A 23,143-nucleotide genomic window follows, 5' to 3' on the forward strand; every position below is an offset into this window, starting at 1 on the left:
ATTGGGCTAATATTGCTGATCTCTACACAGCAGTAAGTATGATGATGGGGTAGGAGAGAGTATGAATCAAATTATGGGTCCAGGTGTTAATCTTTAGTAATCAAACACAGTAAAATAATACAAAATGCACAACTACTTTAATGTCCTAGAAGCTATTCTAGGTTCAGTCTTCTAATGTTTAACATTTGACTCATTGAAAAGTCCAGTGCTTTAACATATGCTGTTGGGGCAGCTTTCCAGTACTCTTTGGACAGGGATAATGCAGGTTTACTTTAGAACAGTGGTGTCAAACTCTTAGAACTACACGTCCCAGCGTGCCCTGCCACCGATTTTTATATAATGATTGCTTAAACTGAGGCAGGGCATGCTGGGAAGGGTAGTTCCACAACAGCTGGAGGGCCATGAGTTTGACACCACTGCTTTAGAACATGTCCCCCATCATAGATAATGTTCTTCTGATCCAGTACTTCAGGTGGAACTGCACTCAGACACAAAACAACCAATAGGCACTCATCGAGTTTCAGACTCCTCTGGTTTTCTTTCCTTCGAGCCATAGAGTTTGCGGAGACTGGAGTCTAGCAACATGTCCACAGATCTAGTGGGAGAAATGCAAAAAATGTATTGTAAATATTAATCTTGAAGGTTTATCTATGCATGAAAGGATCAAATAGTTAAAGTATTTCTATTATAATTTTTTTAATAGAATCTTTTTTTATTGGACAATAAAGAAAAGAAGACTGTACAGAACACAGTAGTACACTAATCATATACAGAGAAGTTATGCATATCCGGAATTATACACAAATATAATCTGCATTCAATGTATTGAGTATATGGAGTTATGTATATATAAAAATAAAGACAATATTGAACACTTAATGTCTGAGTCCTGCACATTCAATATAGCTAGACCATAATATCAGTTTCTAATAATTAAAGAAAGATGAAAGAGGGAAAGAGAAAAGAAAAGAAAGTAGAGGGTATCATGCAAACATCAATTAGGGGATATATCCCCCATATAAAAGGGGGCATCGCAGTGAAATAACATCTTCCTCGCGATTAGATCAGCAAGAACCGATTGGCACAAAATATTAATAACACATTCCAGTCACATTTCCATTTCAATTACTGATCCTTAATGAGGTTACCATAATTCGGGCCCATATTATGAGTGAAACGAAGAGTGTGGGGATTCCAACCATCTGTTCCAAATTTTATCAAACTTAGCCATGGTACCGCGAGACATGTACACATATTTTTCACTTTGTACAGTAGTGTTTACCAGGGTCTTCCACTCCACCAATGTAGGTCCCAGACTAGCCATCCAGTGCCTAGCTATCACCACCTTCGCAAGAGAGCAGAGATTTATCACATACTGACATTCTGTATTGTTAAGAGGGGTATTTTCCCTACTGCCCAGTACACATAACTTGGGGGTCAGTGCCTGATCAGAGATCCCAGTGGAGACCATGGTTGCCCGAACCCCAGCCCAGAAGGATGAAACCAGGGGACAATCCCACAGAAGATGCCAAAAACACCCCTGCAGAGAGTGGCATTTAGGACAGTCTGGGGTGGCACGTCCTCCAAAGGCTACAAGTTTTGTTGGGGTCAGGTATGTCCTGTGCAGTATGAATAGTTGCACCTGTTGGAATCTCGCCGAGACCGTAGCATGTCTGGGGAGTGCCAACGCCTCCTCCCATTCCTCCTCCCCCAGTCGCCCAATATCTACCTCCCACTTAGACCTCAGAGTAGGCAGGGAACCTTTATGTAAATAGGATAGTAAAAGGGAATATGTCAAAGAAATAGCCTTAGTCTGACCCAGGTTGCTTACAAAGGTCCTTAATGGGGAAGGTGTCAATACAGGGGGACTATTATTAAACTGTGTACCCAGGGCATGGCGCAGTTGCAGGTACCTAAAAAAATAAAGCTGAGACAGTCCATACTCCTCCTTCAACTGTTGAAATGACTTTAGCACGCTGGCCTCATAGAGCTGCCCAATAGTCACTACGCCCCGAGACGACCAGAGCCGCCTACCCGACAAGGACGCGGTCTCAGAGAGTTGCATGGAGTGCCAGAGGGGAGCTTCCGGATCAATATCAGTATAGCCCATTATCCGCTGGACCTCCCGCCAAATCTTGACGGCCTGGACAACCAGTGGGGGAGCACCTCTGGGCATCTTGCCACCCAATAATAACTGTAGGGGCGTCACCATGGGGCAAATGTGATGTAGAAACACAGCGGGAAGTGATGACCGATCATTATCCTGTACCCAAAGCCTAATATGGGAAAGTTGACAAGCATGATAGTAAAGTCTAAACTGCGGCAGGGCCAAACCCCCATCCACCCTCGACCTGGTAAGTGTATTAATACTAATCCTAGGACGTTTGTTCGCCCAAATCAGGGAGGACAGCAAACTATTTAAGTGTCTAAAAAAGGAGACCGGGATATAGACTGGCGCCTGTTGTAACACATATATCACCTTAGGTTGTATAATCATTTTAGTCAAACTAACCCTGCCAAGAATGTTTAGGGGTAGTCTACTCCAGACTGAGGTCTTATCTTTAATATAGGATAAAATTGGAGTTAAGTTCTGAGGAATGAAGTCGTGGCTATTATTAGTGACCAGGATTCCCAAGTATTTAAACCGGGAAACCCAACTGAGTGGAAGAGGGACATCTGGGTTAAGAGGCGGGGAACCCCGCAGGGGCATAATGGATGATTTGGCCCAATTTATGGTAAGGCCCGAGAATCTACCAAATTTCTCCATTATCTGTAAAACAATTGGCATAGATAACCTGTAATCCTTTAGAAACAATAGTAAGTCGTCTGCATAAAGCGCCACAGTGTCAGTTCTCTGTCCCAATGTCAGCCCAACTATATCGGAATGGTTTCTAAGCACACACGCCAACGGCTCAATTGCTATGGCAAATAGACCCGGGGAGAGCGGGCATCCCTGCCTAGTCCCCCGTCCCAGCTGAAAAGGGAGTGACGTGTGGCCATTGACAGAGATCCTGGCCATCGGGTGAAGATATAGCAGCTGCACCCACTTCAGAAACCGAGGGCCAAACCCCATAAGCTTCATTACCTGCCACAGATAAGGCCACTCAACAGAGTCAAAGGCCTTATTAGCATCGAACGAGACCACAACCGAGTGTTCCTCCTCCGTATGAATAGCCTGAATATGTGTGTACAGGCGTCTCAGGTTAGTACAGGTGGACATGCCTGGCATGAAGCCAGTCTGGTCCGGATGTATTATGGATAAAATTACACTACTAAGCCGAATAGCCAGGACCTTTGCCAGAATTTTAGCGTCTGTTGTGATTAGGGAGATAGGCCTATAGGAATCAGGGTATTCAGGGTCTTTCCCGGGTTTAGGGAGGACTATTATGACTGCTTCTGACATAGAGTCTGGCATGACATTTAGGTCAAAAAGACCATTAAATAAATCTAGCAGTTTGGGGGCAAACAGGTCTAAGTTTGATCTATATAACTCTACTGGTATGCCATCGTTACCCGGAGCCTTCCCCCCGGAAAAAGATCGGACCGCCACCTCAACCTCGGTCACTGTAATAGGGGCATCCAGAGCAATTCTAGCCTCATTAGACAACAGGGATAACTCAATACACCCCAGGTATTCACAGAGGTCCCCCTGCGAACACGTCAATCTAGAACCATAGAGATCCTGGAAAAAGTTAAAAAAGACTTCGGCAATATCCACAGTAGAGGTCTGAAGTACACCATCAGGTCTATAGATCTGGGCAACCGAGTTTGCAGGACGGTCCGAGTGCACCAAGTGTGCCAAGAGACTACTTGACTTGTCGGCACTCATATATATACGATGGGATCTAAACAGTAGGTTACGGGCATTCCGATCCTCTAGGTGTGAGATCCACTCAGCTTGCGCTAGGTCCCACTCCACTCTATTCTCCTCTAGGCCATTATTCAAATACCTAATCTCAAGGTCCCTACATCTCTCCTCCAGCTCCTCACCCCTAACCCTAGCAGATCTCTTTAGAGAGGCAATCTTAGAAATCAAGGTGCCTCTCATATATGCCTTAAATGATTCCCAAACCATTGGAACAGAGGCCGAGCCCACATTATCATTAAAGTACCCCTCCCATAAATTTTGGAGATCCGAGGTTTCACCGAATTGGAGCAACCATGCAGGATGCAATTTCCAATGGGACTGTCCCCTCCGGCACTCCATATCCACTGTCAGCATGAGAGGGGAATGGTCTGAAATACCTCTAGTTTTGTAGCATACATCCACAATTCTTGGTAACAGGGACAGGGAAACCAGAGCAAGGTCAATTCGTGAAAATGAGTGGTGAGTCCTAGAGAAACACGAGAACTGAGCAGCGTCAGGGTGTTTGACCCGCCACGCGTCCCCCAGGCCAAGTGACATAATGTAATTTGCAAAATTCGATGGGCAGTTGTTGAGAGGAACAGAGCCCGGAGGCCTCCACTTATCTAAACCGGGATTCATTAAGTTGTTAAAGTCCCCAAGGCATATGACTGGCGTGTCAGGCGACTGGGCGACAAACTCAACTGCTTGGTTCAAAACCTCATAGTTAAAGGGAGGAGGAATATAGACTGCCAAGACAAAAAAGGGTCGGGAATGTAGTCTACAGTGCAGGAAAACATATCGTCCCAGAGGGTCTGTTTTAACCGAGATTACCGCAAACTGCACCGTTTTTTTAATTAGAATGGAAACCCCCCTGGAGTATGTGGTGTGAGTGGCGTGATAAACCCAGCCCACCCAGGGCCTACGCAATGAAAGTAACCTATTTCCCTCCAGATGGGTCTCCACCAAGCACGTAATATCTGAACCATATTGTTTGATCATCTTAAGTATTAGGGAGCGTTTGATCCTATCATTGATTCCCCGGACATTCCAGGTTAGCATAGTGAGGTGCGTCATCATGGAGGGAAAAACATATCACTGTTATAACGATTGTCACCTCGACAGTCCCCTTGAGGTACGAGGTGTAGCCTCATCACCCAACCATAAATTATTAAATCCCCCCGATTTAAACAAAACACATTAAAATAGAATGCATGATACACTACACAATATAGAGAAGAAAAGAAGAAATAGAAAGAAACAGACATAACTAAGAAGAATCCCCAATAACTCACCCCCTCCCTGTATACCTCCCCGAACAATGGCATACTTAAATCCCTAAACTATGAACTTTATCGAAACAGAGTAGAAATCTCCCCCAATAACCTCTGAGGGCACTTACGTAATAGCTACCAATACAAGCAAGGGAGCCCCCCAGACACATATTAGTAAGTGTAAACCCTAAGCAAACCCCCCCCCCCCCCCGAACATAAATTATTAAGAGCCCCAGAGACCCAACAGGGACCACACTCCTTATATAAGCAAACTGATAACGGCAATATCAAAAATATGTATGGGAACGTCCACAGCTACTGATCTTGAAATCTCCCCAACCCACCTACAATAAAGAGGAACCTTTGTGTCATTTTCAAGATGTTTGTAACCACACTTTACCACAAAGTCATACGTAGAATCAGTCCGGGGCCAGCTGTCTAGCACCGGGTGCAAAGCGATCCAGCCAGGCCGCCGCCTCACGAGGACTGTTAAAGAACTTTGTTTCACCATCTGCTACCACCCGCAATCTGGCTGGAAATAACATGGAGTACGGGAGGTTCAAATCTCTCAGCCTGCGTTTTACGGGCACAAACAAAGCCCTTTCCTTTTGCACCTCCATGGCGAAGTCGGGAAATGTAGAGATGGTCGCACCATTCCTAGTCATGGGACCCCTGGTACGGTTCAATCGCAGTACTGTATCCCGGTCTTTGTAGTGGAGAAATTTCGCAATAAATGTCCTAGGAGGAGCCCCAGGTGGGAGAGGCCGAGTAGGGACCCTGTGCGCCCTCTCGACCGCAAACTGAGGAGTGAAAGATTCTTTACCATAGGTTGTTAGGAGCCATTCCTCCAGGAACGTCTCAGGTGCTGAACCCTCCTCCTTTTCCGGCAGGCCGACAAACCGCACATTGTTTCTCCTCAGGCGGCCCTCCATGTCCATTAACTTGGTCTGGATAGTAGTGACCTGTTGTGTCAGAGTAGTCACCGTGTTTTTCAGGGGATCAATCACATCCTCAACCATAGAGACCCGAGTCTCAACCTCCCCCACCCGTTCACGAATGCGCTGCACATCCTGTCGGAGCAATGACAGATCACATTGCACTTTTTCGATCTTGTCCGACAGCCTCTTTTCAGTACCGGATATAGCATCTAGGATTTGCTGTAAGGATGCAGGTGCAGGAGGTGCATCAGCACTCAGCTCCTTGGGGTCAACTGGATTTTCAGAGTCGGGCGTGTCCTCCACATTAGATGCAGACTGATTCTGCGCCCCAGGGCCCCTCGCATATTTTGCCAGCTTGGCCGCAGGGGTACCATGATTTTGTTTTCCCATGATAAGTGGAGGCAGGAGTATGAATCCTCCCGTATACCTGCTAGGTAGGTTCCTTAACAGTGGACAGGATGAAGTTAAGTTGCAGTATTATTCAGTGTAGCATAAGCACAAGCTTAAGTTGCAGTAGTATTCAGTGCAGCGCAAGGTTAAGTTGCAGTATTTATTCAGCGCAGCACAGGCACAGGCTTAAGTTGCAGTAGTATTCAGTGCAGCGCAAGGTTAAGTTGCAGTATTATTCAGTGCAACACAAAGTTAAGTTGCAGTATTTATTCAGTGCAGCTCAAGGTTAAGTCACAGTATTATTCAGTGCAACACAAGGTTAAGTTGCAGTGTTATTCAGTGCAGCATCTGGTTAAGTTGCAGTAGTATTCAGTGCAGCACAAGGCTGTGTGCTGGGGGACAGTGATCAGACAGTTTTGTAGAGGTGTGGCAGACAAGGGGTTAAATCATCCAGCTGCATGCAGGTACAGTAGACAACAGTCTGCAGCCACAGACATCTATCACTGCCCACCTAGTTCAGGATCGACTGTGCCCTCTGGCAAAATCACCAAGCCTGCCACCTCCAATATGGCCGCCGGAGCTTCAGCAATGAAGGGCCCACTAGCAGGGAGATCTGGGGTCACCACTTGGGCGCTGCAGGGGCACAGGCAGCCACTCAGCAGGGGGGAGATGCCTGTCCCAGCCCCACCAGCCGCCGCTCACCTCCGCTCACCTCCGCCCGTCCGTCCGTCCGCAGCAGCAGCAGAGGTCGCGCCCGGCCGGAAGTGCCGGGGACTCCAATAAGGACAGGCCGCAGGTCTCACACCCGGCTCCCAGGCTCCAGAGATGGCGCCCGCGGGTCCCGATCGGCTCTCCGGCTGCAGCGGGAGTTACCACAGGTACACGGGGGGTCAGGGGAGCAAACCGCCGGTGCAGGATCTATTGTCAGGATGGGTGTCCAGGGAGCCCCAGCGCGCCACGTCCTATCCGCTTGCCGCCGTAGCCACGCCCCCCTATTTCTATTATAATTTGAATGGTGAACATTGAATAATTTGTAGATTTATTGAGCCACATCCTGTTACAACTATGTACAGAAGTTTCCACCCTGAGGGGAAGGAGTCTTACTATAAACCTGCACACAAACCTTGACACCCCTTTCAGAGTGCACCCAATTACCAGGTTCATGCCAGTTTGCTAAAGGAGCCCAGAAAGAGCAAAATGCAGGGTCACATCGGGACTGAACCATTCTAAAGTCCTGGTGCTGCCCTGCATTTTTGCAATGTAAAACTATTGTAAGAAAATGATTCAAATTGACCTTGATGATTTAATTTAGTACTTCAAGGTTCTGAATATGTTGTGCCACTTTTTCAAAATAAATTGTCCCACTATTTAGAATAAAAGTAATTATTTAATGGCTTTCTTCTATAATCCATAGAAGCCCTTACAATGGTGTGTACCCAAGCAAATGCAGTTTCTCCTTTCCTGAAATTCAACAGCTGCGGGAAATTATTATGTATTTATTTTTAATCTGGATGCTATGAAAGTTGGGTATTTCTGAATTATTACGGCACCCACTACTCCAGTTGCGTAGAGGGCTATTCACGGTAGTGAAATCGCATTGCATGCCCTATTGTATGGCATGCGATTTTCCTATGTAATGTATTCACTGCTCTGTCAGTGATTCCATTAAAAAGATAGGATGCGATAAAAAAAATCACATGCCATTATTGTATGGCATGAGATATCGGTTCTGATGGAACCTAGAATAATGCCATTTAATGGTAAAATGACTCATTTATTTTGCCCCCCACTATCCACGTCTTCCCGAAGCGTGCCGAGCTCCGCGAGGGACGGCGGTACGTGTCTGACTGACCTTTTCATACCCCCCACTATCCACATCGGCGTGGAGTTGATTTTATATAGTGTGGCGAGTGCAGCATAATAAATGTAGCATAATACACGACCCCTCTCAGGGATTGCTGCACTCTCCACACTATATAAAATCAACTCCACGCCGACGTGGATAGTGGGGGGGTATGAAAAGGACGGTCAGATGTGTACCGCTGCACTCGCCATGTATGTATTATGTCATGCGATTTTACTACGTTTGCGTACGTAGTAAAAGTGCGCGCCATGATAATACACAAGTACCGAAAGTTGTATTGCTTCTATTCTGCATTCTGAAGTCTTTTAGAATGGGTTGCGAGATACCGAAGTAAAGATGCCCACATGTGGTGCGTTTTTGTCTTGCAATGTTCATTCATGAGAACATCCACAACTAATGTGAAAATTGTCCCCCTCAGATGAACCTCCAAGCATTGCTCTTAACATCCAGAAGCACAAAGTTCAGCTCCAATGGAGCTACAGATGACATGATGGACGCTTATAATCAGTTACAATAATTCTGTCCCTGTTAATTTTTCTCTCCCCTGAATCAGTCTCCAGGACACCATTATTCTGATACATGTGCAGAGAGATTTGGGTGGGGTTATTTTGTTTCTTGCAGGGAAAATACTGACTTCTTTATTTTGACCATACAACATAGATCTCACTTTAAAAGTAAAACCCCACCCAAATCTAATTCTCTCTCTGCACAAGTTACATCTACCCCACATGCAGTGCACATGGTTTTGTCCTTTTTTTTTAGAAGGTTTTTACCTTTTGCGCGTGAATCAGAATAAGGGCCAATAACGGACAATGAACATTACACCACAGTGTACTGCCACTTGTACACACTGCACCAGGTGTGCTATCTAGTAAGTGCCCAATACATGTTAAAAGGTCAGGGTGCCCAAATAATACCCACCTATTGCAAATGAACGGAAGTCCAGCTGTGGGCAGTCTTGCTCCACTAAAAAAAAAGTACTAGCCTGGGGGTAGTGGTGTAACAAACTAAAAATGTAGCCTATTCCATATTATGACAAACACTGTAGTGCCCATTACACAATATGCCACACCCCACAATGCCTCCAGCACTCCTGATTATTCATAATGCCCCAGTAGCGCCATTTTACACATTATGTGCCAAGCCCTGCATTCAATGCGGCCTCTGCTGCGGGGAGAGCACAGGTTAGACCTGCTAGAACAGAAGGGAGGAGAGCGGAGTGCAGGTCACACTCCTGCTCCCCTTTAAGAAATTCCGGCAGACTTTTCATACACTGCTTCTGATAATGAGCCATTCGGATCTTGCAGTCTGGCAGCCAACCACTATCTGCAGCTTGTGACCAGCTCCACGTTTGAAATGTCTGCTGCAGCAACTGGTGGTGCACCCACAGTGCAAATGCGCAGTCGGCAAGGCACTACTGGCACACCGGTAATTACAGCTATTCATTGTTCCACAATCCTTTTCCTGGGTCAGCCCTGCAGACAACAGGGACCAACTATACACAATTCTGGGTACTTGTGTATTATCACGGCGCCCCCGATTTCCATCGCAGGTCATTGTACAACCAAAAATCGCATTGCATGCGATGCGACCGATTTAAGTTGCACATGCACCCAGATGCCTAATTGCTATGTTAAATACCCCCCAGACCCGATTTTAGATTGTACACCCACCCTGATGGGTAATGACTATATTAAATGTCCGTCCCCCCCCCCCCATTGTTAACGCCACCCCACTATCAACGCCAACCCGAAGTGTGGCAAGCCGCGGCGGTATGCGTCCTCCGACTTTTTCATACCCCCACTATCCACGGCGGCGTGGAGTTGATTTTATATAGTGTGGCGAGCGCACGTGTAATACTTGTGAAGTTATGCGCGTGCGCTCGCCACGCTATATAAAAACAACTCCACGCCAACGTGGATAGTGGGGGTATGAAAAGGTCGGAGGACTTCAGGTTGGCGTTGATAGTGGGGTGGTGCTAACAATGGGTAACAATTAACATAATTACCCATCAGGGTGGGGATACAATTAAAAATCGGGTCTGGCTGGGCATTTAACATTGAAATCGCGTCGTGTCACATGCCATTATAATGGCATACGATATTAAAATTGTACACTCTGCCCGGGAAAAGCCTCAATCCGGTCCCATCGCATACCTTAATTAGTGGTATGCGATGCGATGGGCGCCGTGATAATACACAAGTACCCAATTCTGTTTAAGTGACCCAGCAAATAATGGGTAAGGGTTAAAGGATCGACGGGAGTTAACATGGGTGATTATATTGGCGTGTTGCTGTTGTCGATCATGTATCTGTTCACCTATGTGCGTTGTTGACCTAGTGGTAGTCTACTTCATATGTGTGTTGAACTTATAGTTGTCTGAAGTGGTGTTGACCTTTACCATTGCCAATCTTCCTGGGATCAACCTAACGACCGTATACCACAAATCAAACACTTTTTTCCCCTACATTCATACTTGCATTTGTATCACAGCAATGCCCTCTACCTTTGTCTCCCAGTAAAATAATTCCAGCACTTGCAGATGGTACAAAATGCAGCTAATAAGCAACCAGCCATATTACACCCATTCCCCTACTCCACAGGTTCTCAAAGTCAGTCCTCAGGACCCCACACAGTGCATGTTTTGCAGGTCTCCTCACAGAATAAAGTGAAATAATTAGCTCCACCTGTGGATGTTTTAAAATGTCAGTCAGTAATGAGTGCACCTGTCGGGTGACCTGGAAAAATGTGAACTGTGTGGTGTCCTGAGGACCGAGTTTGAGAACCCCTGATCTACTCCCTTCACTGGCTGCATGTAAGATGGAAAATTGCATTTAATATTGGTGTAATGCCTTCCAAAGCCCTTCATGTCCAGAGCCCAAGGTACTTGAAGCAGCTTCTGATTCCTTACTGACCATCTCGATGTATTGCAATCTGCAGATAATGGATTATTAACCTAGAATCTGCCGGAAATCCAAATGGATTCAAGACTTTCCTGTTCTCTCAAGCATTTCACTAACATCCACTGCTAAGCTTGTTTTGTGTATTTCAATTTTTTGGTGATTGTTGTACGGGGTGTGGTAGATGTAGAGATTCACTGAATAGCTGCTGTCAAAGGGGCGCAATTTTCTGCAAAAAATATTTTTACATTTGTTTTGTGTGCTGTAAAGTAAAATGCTGTATTAATAATAATATGCCCTGACGGTTCACATTAAAGTTTGCTTTTCTATCTGAGTTAAACTTCTCAGCACTGCCTTATGAGGATGTACATGCAGCTGCAACCTGTTATTTGGTTTTTGGAAGTGTGAACCCTAATCCCAACTATAACTTTCTTCACACAGTCTATCTTTGTCCTCTTCTGCAAAATGCAGTGGCAGAGAGCATTTGTCACTCAGTCGATGTTTCCTTCTATTAGACTTTTTATCCAAGGTACTTGATCCTCTTGGTGGGGAGAGGAGCCAGTCAACTGTAATGTTGAGTAAGTGACAGGGTACTTGTGTAGTTTCATGGCGCCGTGCGTCTGAGTACCCTTGCGGGGCTCAGTGGCTCGCCACGCTATCTAAAATCAACTCCATACCAACGTGGATAGTGGGGGTATGAACTATCCACGTTGGCATGGAGTTAAGTTACTTTATTTTAGATAGTTTGGCGAGCGTACCCAACCCATGCTGGCGCCGTGAAACTACACAAGAACCAGTGACAGTTGTCGGTCTATTCTTTACTTGGAAAGTCCTGTAGGAGTGCTGCTGCCATTACTGTTAAACATGTATAAAAATTTTTAATGTAGGTTTGTTCAACCTGGAGCCAGATCTAGTATCAGAAACTTAACTCTCGCAATCATTTATAGCGCTGAAGCACATTTTAATTAAAGGAAAATAAGAGCACTTACCTGTCTATTGGTGTTATAATAACAGGAATAGCCAAGAGTCCTATTGCAGTAGTAGCCCATTTCCGTACTGGGAGAGGCCAGCGTGTAACACGCCCCATTGTGTAAAGTGAAGCTGCACATAGTCTGTTGATGGTAAATCCAGGAATGGCAACAGAGGCAAGAGCTTGCCAGACAAATGTATCTACTACTGCTACTGTGATATCTGTCTTTCGATCTGGACCATCTTTATTAGCCTTTAAAAATAAATTAAGAAGTCACTGCAAATTGTTCCTGTTTTTTTTTTTTTTTTTATGAACAAACTTAACCAGTGCACAGTGCTTGTCACTGTATTGTATCTTACAACATTATGTAGAAAGTTATTTATTTTATGAGAAAATTTAGTTTTGTAAAGACAGGTTTCTGTATGTTTTTTCTTGAAAAAAAAAAAGGCGTGGCTTATTAGATAGACAGGGCGAAATGTAATAGGGTGCGATTTTTGGACGAGTTCCAAACTCGCCAGAAATCGCACCTTTAAAAATCGCGTTTTTTGCCGCGAATTCGCATATGTAATGAGATGCGAATTAGCGGCAAAAAATGCGATTTGCCGCGATTTTTAGTCATGAAAATGTGCGCATTTTCAGTCATGAAAATGTGCGCATTTTCATAAATGCGATTTTGTGCTAAAAAAAAAAAGTAAAAAAAAAATGGCGTGGGGTCCCCCCTCCTAAGCATAACCAGCCCCGGGCTCATTGAGCCGGACCTGGTTCCAAAAATACGGGGGGACAAAAAGCATAGGGGTCCCCCGTATTTCTGAAACCAGCCCCGGACTCTTGGACCGGTCCTGGTTCCAAAAATACAGGGGACAAAAAATCTGGGGGTCCCCCGTATTTTGAAACCAGCACCGGGCTCCAACAGCCCGCGGTGTCATGCCACAGCCGGGGGACACTTTTTATACAAGGTCCCCCGGCCAAAACATGAGCACCGTGGCTGGTCAGCCTTGGACGGGGTACCTGGAGGAGTGGGGACCCCCCCAATAAAGGGGTCCCCCCCCCCCCCCCCAGGCTTCACCCGTCCAGGGCTGAAGCCCGGGGCTGTCACCGGCGTCCGTGGCCAGTGGACGCCGGCCTGATAGGGTTAAATCCATCATACATATCATTACATTGCTTTTTACCGGCGAACTACAAGTGCCAGCAGACCTCCCCCGCATGCTGGGACTTGGAGAACCACAAGTCCCAGCATGCGGGGCATTAATGGGCCCGCTGGGACTTGTAGTCCACCTGTAAAAAGAATGTTTATAAAAAACACACACACAGAGAAGTAAAAGTTTATTACACACACCTCACTTTTACACCAGCGTTACTTACCATTCCTGGATCCAGCGCTGGTCTGGCTGCTTTACAGCCGGCTCCCCCCGCACTGACAGGCAGCGGGGAGAACCGGCTTTCTCCGTTGCCTGTCACCGGCTTTCTCCGTAGCTTCTGTAGCGCTGTCCGAGTGCTACAGAGGCTGAGAGCGTGATTGGCTGAGCTACAGTATGCGTCTCCATGGAGACGCATAGCTCAGCCAATCAGGACTGAGCTATGCGTCTCCATGGAGACGCATACTGTAGCTCAGCCAATCACGCTCTCAGCCTCTGTAGCACTCGGACAGCGCTACAGAAGCTACGGAGAAAGCCGGTGACAGGCAACGGAGAAAGCCGGTTCTCCCCGCTGCCTGTCAGTGCGGGGGGAGCCGGCTGTAAAGCAGCCAGACCAGCGCTGGATCCAGGAATGGTAAGTAACGCTGGTGTAAAAGTGAGGTGTGTGTGTGTGTAATAAACTTTTACTTCTCTGTGTGTGTGTTTTTTATAAACATTCTTTTTACAGGTGGACTACAAGTCCCAGCGGGCCCATTAATGCCCCGCATGCTGGGACTTGTGGTTCTCCAAGTCCCAGCATGCGGGGGAGGTCTGCTGGCACTTGTAGTTCGCCGGTAAAAAGCAATGTAATGATATGTATGATGGATTTAACCCTGGATTTAACCCTATCAGGCCGGCGTCCACTGGCCACGGACGCCGGTGACAGCCCCGGGCTTCAGCCCTGGACGGGTGAAGCCTGGGGGGGGGGGACCCCTTTATTGGGGGGGTCCCCACTCCTCCAGGTACCCCGTCCAAGGCTGACCAGCCACGGTGCTCATGTTTTGGCCGGGGGACCTTGTATAAAAAGTGTCCCCCGGCTGTGGCATGACACCGCGGGCTGTTGGAGCCCGGTGCTGGTTTCAAAATACGGGGGACCCCCAGATTTTTTGTCCCCCGTATTTTTGGAACCAGGACCGGTCCAAGAGTCCGGGGCTGGTTTCAGAAATACGGGGGACCCCTATGCTTTTTGTCCCCCCGTATTTTTGGAACCAGGTCCGGCTCAATGAGCCCGGGGCTGGTTATGCTTAGGAGGGGGGACCCCACGCCGTTTTTTTTTTTTATAAAAACACTTTTACACATTTTTATTAACAGAACCATGCACAGATCTCAATGATCTGTGCATGGTTCTGTCAAATTCGCCTGTCAGAACCTGGTCTATTTTTTTTGCGATTTTTGGTAACATTTACCAAAAATCGCACCCTATTACATTTGCGAGTTGTATACTTTATAATGGGAAAACATCTGGATGCGAATTGAAATGTGACTAAAAATCGCACTTCTAAAAGTGCGATTTCGCGGTAAAAAGTGCGATTTTTTACCGCGATTTTCAACCTATTAAATGTGCGATTTTCGGAAAATGTGCGATTTCGGCCATTTTTGACCAAAAATCGCACATGTCTAAAACATCGCACCCTATTACATTTCGCCCACAGTGTCTAGATAGATTTATTTATAGTTTCTTAAGGTGCCCATACACGTTACAATTATTGTATACAATATCGCATCGCATCGAATCTCGGTTTTGCGATAAGATGAGATCTAGTACAAAAAGTATGTGCTGCACATACTTTTTGTACTAGATCTCATCTCATCGCAAAACCGATATGCAATGAGATGCGATATTGTATTCAATAATTGTAACGTATATACCACAGCATACTCCATTGCACTTTACAATTGGAAACCATGATAAAATAAACTGGGTAGTAAAAGACTGATATAGAGGCAAGCTTACAATCTACAGTTAATCAATAGGTCGACATGTGAAAGGGTCGATATGGGTTCACATTTTTGTGTGTCAATGTCAACATGGACCCACATTTAGGGCAGTATTCAATGAGAATTTTGCCGATGTGCAGCGAATCCCGTTTAGGATTCGCTGCACATTCGCCACTGCCCGCCGCGTCTCGGAGCCTCGCCGGCTCCAGTATTCAACGAGTCAGGGGCTCGCTGCCCCTGACCGGTGAATTTTAACTCCTGCGGCGATGCCGCAGGGAGCCTGAGGACGGCGGCAGGCAGGGAAATAAAAGACTCCCTGCTTGCCCTAGAACGTTTGTGGGGGAGGAGGTGGGCTCCCCGGCAGCCAGGCAGCACAGGCTGCCCCCCGGGATAGCCAACAGGGGACCGGGTATTCACTACACCTGATCGTGCATATGTAATGATCAGGTGCAGTGAATATATGAATATCTAATGAGCGGCTCGGCTCCCGGACCCCTGCTGGCTGCTGTGTAAAAACAAAAAATTATATATATATTTTTTTTATTAAATATATATTTATGTGCTAACAGCACATGAATAAAAATAGCATGCCCCTGCTCAGAACAAAATTCCTGATTTTTTGACACCAAATGTAAAAAACAAAACACTTTATTTTAAAAGTTCACATTCCACTTCACCATAAAAAGATAGCGATTGCTACTCTGTGAATCATGGCGATTAAAAACCTTGAAATGTATTCGCCATCTGGTCATTGAATAGGGTGATTCACCGTTTTAGTAAAAAAAAAAAAATCGCCGTACTGCACGAAAATAGCACAAAATCGCCATAAAACATGGCGAATCAGCCTAATTGAATACTGCCCTTAGTGTAATGGGTTGATGCTGCCAGATTTACCAATATCCTGTGCCCCCCCCCCCCCCCCCCTTCTTTGAGTTTTCTTTACCATTGATGGCAACACTGGGGATAACTGAGGGGGGGAAGGTAATGGCACATTCTGCTTTCTGGAATTCCACACTTCTGACACCATAAGGCTATATCTACAATGCTGCCAGGCCTTTTCCACTGTGAAACTATGTATTTTAAATGTTTAAGCAAGTTACGTTTTATATGTGGAACCTTCAAAGGGTGAGATTTCCCAATGCGGTCCTCAGACTAAAGAAGGTTTTACAATCCTTCTATATAAGTAGCTTAAGCTGCAAAAGTTTTACTATGTGGACTGAGGAATTGTCAAAAAGTGTCTGCATCCTGTTTAACCCCTTCAGTTGTGATTTTTTTTTTTAGACAGCGCTCCCCATTGAGTGAGTTTTTTTTTAGGGTGAGCGCTCCCTAACAAAAAATCCACCACTGCCGGGCAGTGTCGCTGAGCACTATATCAGCCGCTGCCGGGCCCTGCCCCCGACTGTGTGCGGAGTGACATTGGCAAGCCACACCGCACATAGCAGGGGTTAAGGAGGTGGGTAGCCGGGCAGCGGCTGACTCTGAGCTCACTACCACTGAAGGGTTTAAACATCATTTGTTTCAGGAATTCTACATCCCAGAAGGCATCTAGATAGATAGAAAGTGGACGTGTAAAAATACTATCAGTATAAAAAGCTGAATTAGAAAAATCTTTGTAAATTCAGGAGTACACATACCTCTGCTGCCTTCTGACCTTTATCTACGGCGTCTGCAGTCACATATGCTGTAGATATGCCATAGGTGGCCCAAACAAGAGCTTTCGGTATTAAGGCACGGAATGACTCTCCAACCTCATTGGCATAGCCTATACAACACAGATAAAACACACAGGTGATTAATATTCCCTATAACTACTGCAATTTCAAAGGAAATATGATCCACTATTTTATAGCGGAATGCTTTTCATTTCTTCAAGCATTTTACCCAAAGTAATCATGTACAGCAGATGTTTGCCCTGGTTACTATTTACAGTCTCTAAAAGTGCCCACACACTAATAACATCCTTTGATATAAAGATCTTCGCTTTTTCAACCAGGAAGAAAGGCTAATTCTAATGGTGCGCGTACACAAGGCACATCCGATTTGCATACAAGTCTGACTATATAGTGCAGATCTGCACTATATAGTCAAGGCAGACAAGACTTTCTGGCTGCGATACGGGAGCGCGGATCGGGATCGCAAGGGTTAAAAAATCTGGTCTTACAATGAAAACTCGCATTGTATGAATTGTATGCCACTATATTGCATGCGATGTAAAAATCGGGCGCCCAGATATTACATAAGTACCGATAAATCTATAGCAGGGACCCTTCAGGGAGAAAATGCTCTGTTCCTGGACATCCCTAATCATACATTGGGGCAGATGTATTAATCTGCCTATAACGTTTGGCGAATAACGAGTCCCGCTTCTCCAGCATAACGTGAAGAAGCGGGCAAACGTTATAGGCAGATGTATTAAGGAGAGCCGTTATCCCCAGCATGAACGGCTCTCCTTATCGGCTCTTTCTCCGGCCTGCACATGCGCACTCGCAGTCTCCCCCCCCCCCCCCCCCCCCCGGCCGGCTTTTTGGGCATCCGCGGCATCTCGCTAAAACCGCGAGATCTCCAGCGCAGCCCAAGCCAGACGCAGGGCTAGCGTTGTCCCCACAGTGGGGGATAGGACAATGCTAGCCCTGAGCTCTCGAAGCGGCCGGGGTGAATTAGCGACTTGAAGACTGTTAATACATCGCCCCTGGGGAGATTGCAGGGGACAGCCCCGCCGAGTGTAGTCCCCCGTAATCCCCCCAGTTAGCCAGCGTTAAGTGTATTTGCACTTAACGCTGGTTCATACATCTGCCCCATTATCAGGGAAGTACCAGGAACAGAGCATTTTCTCCCTGAAGGAGAGGTCAGGTAGGCAACCATGGTGTGTACCCAGCTTACAGCAAGTCACTACATATTCTCTCAAGCAATGGAATGCTAGGAGATTTAATGGCAGGGACTACAAATTTACTTTGGTTCCATAACCTTACTTAGGACTAACTAAAAACTCATTTCTATCAAAACACTAATTATGGAATGGTGCTTTGAGAGAAAACAGACGCAGTGAGATGAGTAAGCAATGCTTAAAGTCCATGTATGCTTATGAAAGGTTTGTCTAGCATATCTATATTGGGTGTACACAAAGGAATGTATGCAATTTCTGAAATGAACTTGCTTATCTTGTCAAGTTAAACAAAAATAACTCAGACTTTATAGGTAAGGGAATGGGTTGTTAGGTCGACAGTCAAAAGGTCACCAACATTGTTTAAAATAAATTATGTCTATGTTGACATGAATACCTTACATGTGTACCGCTGCGCTCGACACACTATTTTCTTCTCTGCCTACTGGGATGCTAAAATATGGACAAGTTGTTTAAAAAAAAAAAATCATGTAAATCTCATGTCTACCTTTTTCCAATGTCCACATTTTTACAGTGTCGACCTAAAGCATGTCAACCCTTTTGTGTGTCAACCATTTTACTGTCTACTCTACCTAGACCAGGCATGTCCAAACTGTGGCCCTTCAGCTGTTGTGAAACTACACATCCCAGCATGCCTTGCCATAGTTTTACCATTCTGTAATAGCAAAACTGTTGCAAGGCATGATGGGACTTGTAGTTTCACAACAGCTGGAGGGCCATAGTTTGGACATGCCTGACATAGACACTAGGTAATGTTTGACCTAATGATCACATCCCCGAAGTAAGGCAGTTTATTTGTCACTGACCAGATAGTTATTCCTATACTATTATCACTTTATACGAAGAATATTTATTCACATTCGTATCTGACCCAGTGGATCTTACTATCTATATTTCTAGCCATATATTCTCATATACACAGATAACCGTTGTCTGAATACCATTTAGATACCGATATGGAGTTGTTGGGTTTTTTTTTGTGTGTGTGTGTGGGGGGGGGGTTTGTGGGAAGAAACACATGAGAGAACATAAAAACTACACAAATATAGAGTGGTGGTTGGAATCAAACCAATGATCCCAGTCCTGTGAGGGAACGCTACCCATGGCACTGTTGTGCTGCCCTGGTTAATCTTACCTGTAGCCCCTGCATGCACAACCTAGATGCGAAGTCAGTCACCAGGCAACCAAATTTTAGGTCGCCGCAGCTGTTTATAATGTAAAGAAGCCGCCAATGCCCTCCCTGCAAACAGTCCAGGATGAGCCCCGAACCTGAAAACACCACGTTAATGCCCCTTAGACTTTGATAGAATTGTCCAAAATGTAACTGCAGTTTAAGGGGTCACGAATATGTGCTGCCATGTGCGCAGATAGCAGAAATTGCCTAAAAGCGATTCCCGCTAATCTGCAGGGTTTACTGAATTAGCCCAAAGGGATGAATTTGTAAGTACTGATAAAATGTTTTATTGATGAAGTTTGGAAAACAAGCCTGGTACAAGCTTGCATGTCTATTACCAATATACAGATCTTTCTTCACCTTGGAATTTGTTACCTACAGTACACAGAACTCAAAAACGACCTTATTTATTTATTTATTAACAGTTTCTTATATAGCGCACACATATTCCAAAGCGTTAGTTTGTTGGGAGCCAATTAGCCTACCAGTATTTTTTTGGGATTGTGGAAGGAAACCGGAGTATCCAGAAGAAACCCAGGCAAGTACGGGGAGAATATACTAACTCCGCACAGTTATGCTGTGTACACACAGTGAGATTTGACATTAGATTTTGACTATATCGTCGAACAGGTTTTTTACCTTGCGATCCTGATGCGTGCTCCTGGGACAGCACAAATCGAAACCCAGATAGACATGGCAGCAATGATTATATAGTGCAAATCTAATGAAGATTTTATGAATTGTATGTAAATAGTACAGAGATAGCAAAGATTGCATAACACTCGTATCTTAAGTCGAATAGCAAGGGAATCTCACGTGTGTACATACCATTAGGGCCATGGTGGGAATTGAACCCATGACCTCAGCGCTGTGGGGCACTAATGCTAACCATTCCACCATCCGTACCTTATTTATTCAAGGTGAAAAAAAAAAAAAAAAGAATATCAACCTAATGGGGCCTACACACAGGGCGATTTCATGGACTTTTTCTAAGTGATCTGACTAGATCACTCAGAAAACGACCCTACATTGCTCTGTGTGTAGGGGCCATAGTGATAGCGATGCATGGCCCATGCGTTTCTACCGAACAGCGATTAATATCCAGCATGCTGGATAAATCTAGTTAACCCCTTCCCGACATTTGACGTACATTTACGTCATGGTCGGGATGTACTTCCCGACACATGACGTAAATGTACGTCATGACTTTAAACTGTCACCGCGTCTATAGACGCGGTGACAGAGGGACGATGTCTGCTGTCCCTGACAGCAGACATCTTCCCTCATTGCCCAGGGGGGGCACCGATGCCCCCCCCTCAGCGATCGCTGCGATTGGCTGTTCAAACGTGAACAGCCAAAAGCAGCGTTTACTGTGTTAGGTGTATAATTTTGACTCTGCTGCCCCCTAGTGTCCAAAAAAAATAAAAGGAGTTTAAAATAATGATTAAAACATAAAGTAGACATATGATCTTTGTTAGTTATGAACTATTTTGAGTAGTATGATTATTTGTCTCACAAGCAGAAAATTTAACATTTTGCAAATTGCAAAATGTTCAATTTTTTTACGACATTTTGGTATTTTTCACAAAAAAAAAAAGACTGTATCGACCAAAATTTACCACTAACTTAAAGTACAATGTGTCACGAGAAAACAATCTCAAAATCACTGGGATAAGTAAAAGCAAAAAAAGTTATCCCCACTTAAGTGATACATGTCAGATTTGAAAAAAAGGCCTCTGTCAGGAAGGCAAAACAGGCTGCGTTGGTAAGGGGTTAATAGCTGGGCAAGGCCAGTGTTCTTGCCAGAGAACACTGGTCCTGACAGATCGCTCAACACACATCGCTGTGTGTTGAGTGATCTACATTAAGCTGTGTACACACGGGCGAAAATCGCTGGCAATATGGGTGATCAAATTGCCAGCGATTGGAATGTACACTGGCGATAAATCGCCAGGTGCGCGCTCCCGTTTTTTGCCCCTTTATGATCGCTGGAGCTTGCGCCTGATTTCCTCTGCGGATCCCCAGGCAGAGGCTCCCTTTCATCGGCGCTCGGCTATATATCGCCCCGTGTGTACGCACCTTTACTCAGTAGTGTTGCCCCATTCCTTTATAGGAATATATTATTTTCATATGCTGTGTACACACGGGGGCGATAGGGGCTGAAATCGCTGGGAATATGGTCGCTGAGCGACCATATTGCCAGTGATTGGAGTGTGCACCAGCGATAAATCGCCGGGTGCACGCTCCCGTTTTCAGCCCCTGAATGGTCGCTGGTCGGAGGAACATGCTCCTCCGACCAGCGACATCCCCTGCCTCTTCACCCAGCAGTGTTTTAATTTTCATCTGCGACCATCTCTGGTCGCAGATGAAAACGGGACACGGGGCAATATGATTGCTGAGCAATATATTGCTAGCAATATATTGCCAGCGATCATATTGCCCCGTGTGTATGCACCTATACTGTTGCAATTAAAATGGACATCTGTCAAATAGAAGTATTGGTAAGGAAAATGAAAAACTGCACAGATTGGAATTTTTTTTTTTTTATATACACCAGTATTCAGCTGAACCACTTGTTTATATACATTTTTTTTTCATCTGCGCAGTTTATTTTCCTTACCAATATACAACACTCACCCCATATACCCCGTAAAACAATAATAAATAGGTCTGCTGCGCTGCTGTCACAGTATCAATGTATTATTAACAGTATTATGTACAACTCTGCAACATGCTCCCAACCTAGACCATGGCAGAACTTCGGCACTTCTCAGCAGCAATGCCATCACCCACACGGGAAAGGGTCACACAGTTATATCAGCGGCGCTGCTCCTTAGGAGAACCTTCCATACAACTTAGTTGTGAACTTTCATTTTAATTTGAAGGTCACTTGTGACAGTGCAGCGCCGGTCACCCTGAGTGACACCCTACCGTGTAGCGGGCACGGAGGACACTTACCCAGGTATCTGACCCACGTGTCCCTGTAGAGGTCCGGCTGGTGCTGTGAGTCGCCCGGCAGGGGGTGGTGTACCATGGCTGGCGGCCGGGGGAGTGAGACTGATGATGATCAGTGTAATGTGTATGCACTAAGGACACTGACTGCGGCCAGGGACAGTCTCACAAGATCACATATATAGGGAGCAGCAGCAGCTGCCCATATAGAGGGAAGAGCGTAGCGGTTGCATAAGTGTTGTCACACAACTGCCTCTCCCCCAGCGGCATCCCCGTGTAGTGCGCGTTCAACCAGGTGGAACGCTAAGGGATACAGGTATAGAACGCCCCTGGCAGTGTTGGCGCTGCGCAAGATGCGTGGTGACCACAAGGGTAGCGGCTCCGCACGGCTAGAGAACCCGCTACGCTACACCTTCCCATTGCGCCGCCGGGCAATGTGTTTGCGTCCCAATTCAGGTTTGTTTTTGGCAGACATCCCCAGCAGCGCCGGTCCGAGACGAGTACAGCCGCCAATGGCTCGTCAGTGGCAGGATCACGTGACTCGCCGAGCCCGAGGCTCCTGGTTTAAAAGACCGACGTAGCTGTATATAACCTCCATATCACTATCACTGGCTGCACACCGTGTGTATATATACTAAGGCGGGGCTACAGCAAGAGATGTGTACAAAACACAACCTCCAGGCTCCGGCTGTTGCCTGTTATAGTTTTTAGTTTTAGTGTTTTGTTAGTATTCTCTCATGTGGGAGATAATTTTTTAATTTATTGGGTCATTATTTTTAATCTGTATTGAATTTTATTCTGACCCTAATGTGCTCGTAAACA

The 23,143-nt window shown here is 45.7% G+C and overlaps 1 protein-coding gene across 1 annotated transcript; it reads right to left on the bottom strand.

Moving 5' to 3' along the window:
- Positions 1–120: 120 nt before the first annotated feature.
- On the bottom strand, positions 121–22,830 carry MTFP1 (mitochondrial fission process 1). The gene is made up of 4 exons (XM_083145311.1): positions 22,328–22,830; positions 16,928–17,055; positions 12,200–12,432; positions 121–595 (listed from the first exon to the last, which is right to left on the bottom strand). Exons 1-4 carry the CDS (start codon positions 22,401–22,403, stop codon positions 511–513), a joined length of 522 nt encoding a protein of 173 aa, XP_083001437.1. The 5' UTR covers positions 22,404–22,830; the 3' UTR covers positions 121–510.
- Between the last annotated feature and the right edge of the window lie 313 nt (positions 22,831–23,143).

The sequence above is a fragment of the Crinia signifera genome, chromosome 1, assembly GCF_055691185.1.
Source record: "Crinia signifera chromosome 1, ASM5569118v1, whole genome shotgun sequence".
NCBI classification, from domain to species: Eukaryota; Metazoa; Chordata; class Amphibia; order Anura; family Myobatrachidae; genus Crinia; species Crinia signifera.